The sequence below is a fragment of the Coregonus lavaretus genome, assembly GCF_964263955.1.
Source record: "Coregonus lavaretus genome assembly, contig: HAP1_SCAFFOLD_458, whole genome shotgun sequence".
Classification (NCBI taxonomy): Eukaryota; Metazoa; Chordata; class Actinopteri; order Salmoniformes; family Salmonidae; genus Coregonus; species Coregonus lavaretus.
Genome location: NW_028156245.1, coordinates 287501 through 291968, shown reverse-complemented (window position 1 = coordinate 291968; position 4468 = coordinate 287501). Strand labels below are relative to the sequence as shown.

The window sequence follows — 4468 nt, the reverse complement described above, 5'->3', positions numbered from 1 at the left end:
AAGTGACGTGGGAGGGCAAAAAAGCATCTAATGACGCACTTGGCTGTTCTACAAGTGGTCTGAGGCAGGTGTTAGAATATGAGCGTTTTCAAGTGCAACGTTAATAACGATGGTTTTGGGAAACAGCTCAGAGATTTAACAATGCTCCTAAGAAGATTCTAACGATGAACTTGGCCTTAAGATGCTTTTGGAAAACCGGACCCTGGATAAAAACATCTGCTAAATGACTAAAATGTCAAATGTAAATGTTTTACATACAGATCTCATATTACTGGATTGAATTATTATTTTACAATATTTTAATATTGATGTCACAAGTGTATCATTTGTACAGTTCTTTATAAAAAATGTAGTTATTTGTTACATTTAATTGTGTAAAATCTAGCAGTACTACTTATTTCTCTGAGAGTTAATTAGATATATAGCATTTTGCAAAAAAAACATTTGTCTCTCTGAAATGAAGCCATTAAGTGATTGATTTTTTTATCAAACACATGCCTGTCATTGAACAACACCATGCCATGATTAGCTAGCCGGTCTATGCATCATCCTATAGAGTTTAGAGAGGGAGACTTTTCTAGTGAACAAAGGTAAGAAGAACTCATGGGTCATGGTCAGTGAGTTAAACAACACTGTCTCTAGTCATTTCTCCTCTCCCATTTTCCCCATTTCTTTTGGTTGTTTTCATAATCCATAGGCTAATTTTTTTTTCCATTTTCATAGTCCTGAAACAATATTAAACTAACACAACATTCCCTGTGTGTGTGTGTGTGTGTGTGTGTACTCCCTGGATGAGGTGATGTAATCTCATGTTTTGTCCACAGGAACCAACAGGAGAGATCAGAGTCAGAGATTCTCAGTGGTCAGTCTTCCCAGAGTCATCAAACAGACCTGGCCTCCATATTCAGTGTATGTGGTCCTGTTATGTACATTTGTTTTTGTTTACCTCAAGTAAAGTTGATCTGTCAATCATTCATTCATGTGTTAATGAGAAAGCATTTAGTCTCTTGCTTAACTTATTTACTTGATTTATTTCAGTTGCTTGAAGAGAATATTATGACATTTGTGAAGAACGAGATGAAGAGGTTCAAGAGGATTCTTAGTCCAGAACTCCCAGAAGGCTTTGAGAGTCAGAAGCAGGATAAGGAAGTGGTGGATGCTGAAGATGAGAAGCAGGAGAGCAGTGCCAGAGAGGGGGCTCTGAAGATCACACTGCACGTCCTGAGGAAAATGAACCAGAAGGAGCTTGCTGACACACTGGAGAAAAGTAAGAGCTGTCTGCCTCATGTTGAATGCTGTTTTATAACATTTAAAAGCTGTTGCTAAAGTACAGCTAAAGTAGCTGTGTAACTCAGTGATATTGTAGCAGCCTTAACACAACACCTAGTGACCTCATCAAGTAGCAGCAGGGATGTGTTGTGTTGATTAATTTAGACAGAGAGAAGAGGAGAGACAGAGAGAAGAGGAGAGACGAGAGGAGAGAGAGAGAGAGAGAGAGAGAGAGAGAGAGAGAGAGAGAGAGAGAGAGAGAGAGAGAGAGAGAGAGAGAGAGAGAGAGAGAGAGAGAGAGAGAGAGAGAATGCCAATAATAATATAATCAGTCACTCCAGTCTGTAATGCATTATGAAAACATTTACACATTTATACAGTCAGTTAAGAGAATAAATTACTTTTATTTAAAACTTTATAATAGTCCTACAATACTGTAGGCATTAAAACAGATGTAAAATTAATATCCTCTGTGTTATTTCTTCATTCAGAAGAGCTTGCTGTGATTTGCCAATATGAACTCAAATCTAATCTAAAGAAGAAGTTTCAATGTGTATTTGAGGGGATCGCTAAACAAGGAAACCCAACACTTCTCAATAAGATCTACACAGAGCTCTACATCACAGAGGGTGGAAAAGGAGAGGTCAATAATGAACATGAGCTGAGACAGATTGAGACAACAACCAGGAAACAAGCAAGACCAGAGACTGCAATCAAATGTAACGACATCTTCAGACCCTTAACTGGACAAGACAAACTTATCAGAACCGTGCTGACAAAGGGAGTCGCTGGTATTGGAAAAACAGTCTCTGTGCAGAAGTTCATTCTGGACTGGGCTGAAGGAAAAGCAAATCAGGATGTCCAATTTGTATTTTCATTCCCTTTTCGGGAGCTGAATTTGATGAAAGGGGATAAACAGACTTTCATTGAACTTCTCAATCACTTCTCAATGGAAACCAAAGAATCAAGAATCTCCAACTACGACAAGTACAAAGTTCTGTTCATCTTTGATGGTCTGGATGAGTGCCGACTGCCCCTAGACTTCCAGAAGAACAAGATATGTTGTGACGTCACAAATTCAACCTCAGTGGATGTTCTGCTGACAAATCTCATCAAGGGAAATCTGCTTCCCTCTGCTCTCCTCTGGATAACTACCCGACCTGCAGCAGCCAATAAGATCCCTTCAGTGTGTGTTGACCAGGTGACAGAGGTACGAGGGTTCAATGACCCACAGAAGGAGGAGTACTTCAGGAAGAGATTCAGTGATGAGGACATGGCCAGCAGAATCATCTCACACATAAAGACATCAAGGAGCCTCCACATCATGTGCCACATTCCAGTCTTCTGTTGGATTTCTGCAACAGTCCTTGAGCACATGTTGAGTACAGACAAGAGAGAAGAGATGCCCAAGACTCTGACTGAGATGTACACACACCTTGTGGAGTTTCATACCAAACAGAAGAATGAAAAGTATCTTGGGAAAGAAGAGACAGGTCCACACTGGAATAAAGAGAGCCTTCTGTCACTGGGAAAACTGGCTTATCAACAGCTTGTGAATGGCAATCTGATTTTCTATGAAGAAGACCTGAAAGAGGCTGGCATTGATGTCAATGAAGCCTCAGTGTACTCAGGATTGTGCACACAGCTCTATAAAGAGGAATGTGGGCTGTACCAGGACAAGGTGTACTGCTTCGTGCATCTGAGCATTCAGGAGTTTCTGGCTGCTGTATATGTGTTCCTCTCATTCATCAACAGCAATGAGAATCTAATTGATGAACATCAATCAACGGCCAGCAACTTTTTTGCGCTGTTCAGAGAGAAGCCTGAAGTTACTTTCTACAAGAGTGCTGTGGATAAAGCCTTACAAAGTGAGACAGGAAACCTGGACCTTTTCCTCCGTTTCCTTCAGGGCCTCTCACTGGAATCCAATCAGAAGCACTTACAAGGTCTACTGACAAAGACAAGAAGCAGCTCACAGAACCATGAAGAAACAGTCAAGTACATCAAGGGGAAGATCAGGGAGAATCACTCTCCAGAGAGGTGCATCAATCTGTTCCACTGTCTGAATGAACTGAATGACCATTCTCTAGTGGAGGAAGTTCAAAGCTACCTGAGATCAGGAAGTCTCTCAGAAGAAGAACTGTCACCTGCACATTGGTCAGCTCTGGTCTTTGTGTTGCTGACTTCAGAAAAGGAGCTGGAAGTGTTTGACCTGAAGAAATACTCCAGATCAGAGGAAGGTCTTCTGAGGCTGCTGCCAGTGGTCAAAGCCTCCAGAGCTGCTCTGTGAGTAAATACAATTATATTTAAGTACTAATCATCAGGAAGAAATATTCAGTTTAGAGAAATATATGTATTATTGAATAACATATTGAATCAGTGCATTGATGTTCACATTAGTATAACTATATGACCATACAATTCTAGGAGACGGAAGATGAATCTATATGTTGTTTAAGAGAATAAACCAAATGCATCTGCCATTGTCCTTCTACACTACTGGTGTTAAATTAACAGTGTGTGAAATCATGATGATCTTTCTGTCAGGCTGTCAGGCTGTGGAGTCACAGAGGAAGGCTGTGCTTCTCTGGTCTCAGCTCTGAAGTCAAACCCCTCACACCTGAGAGAGCTGGATCTGAGTAACAATGACCTGAAGGATTCAGGAGTGAAGCTGCTCTCTGCTGGACTGGGGAATCCCCACTGTAAACTGGAGACTCTGAGGTCAGTATTCCTGTAGTTGGTCAACAAGTGATAACTGTTCACCAGATCCACATGTGTTTACCAGGCACACATAGTCCACACCATATGTGTTTGGACAGTGAAGCTTACAGTTTTACATTAGGTGCTATGCTCCAGCATTTTGGATTCGAGATAGAATCTTTCATATGAGGTGACAGTATATAATGGACCTGTTATTTGAGGATATTTTCATACATATCTGTTTTACTGTTTAGAAATGAAAGCACTTTATGTATCTATTTCTCCCATTTGAAAAAGTCGTAATAATTTGGACATATTCACTTATATTCTATTAAAGTAGTCATAAGTTTAGTATTTGGTCCCATATTCCTTACCCACAGTGATTACATCAAGCTTGTGATTCTACAAACTTGTTGAATGCATTTGCAGTTTGTTTTGGTTGTGTTTTGGATTATGTTTTTCCCAATAGAAACTGAATGGTGAATAATGTCCTGTCATT

At 40.2% G+C, this 4468-nt stretch overlaps 1 protein-coding gene across 1 annotated transcript; it reads left to right on the top strand.

The window, feature by feature from the left end:
• Positions 1–1801: 1801 nt before the first annotated feature.
• On the top strand, positions 1802–3181 carry LOC311126568 (NLR family CARD domain-containing protein 3-like; the record flags this gene model as incomplete). The annotated part of the gene is made up of 1 exon (XM_084200560.1): positions 1802–3181. A coding segment is annotated over one exon (1380 nt), but the record flags the coding sequence as incomplete, so codon positions are not given.
• Positions 3182–4468: the final 1287 nt, after the last annotated feature.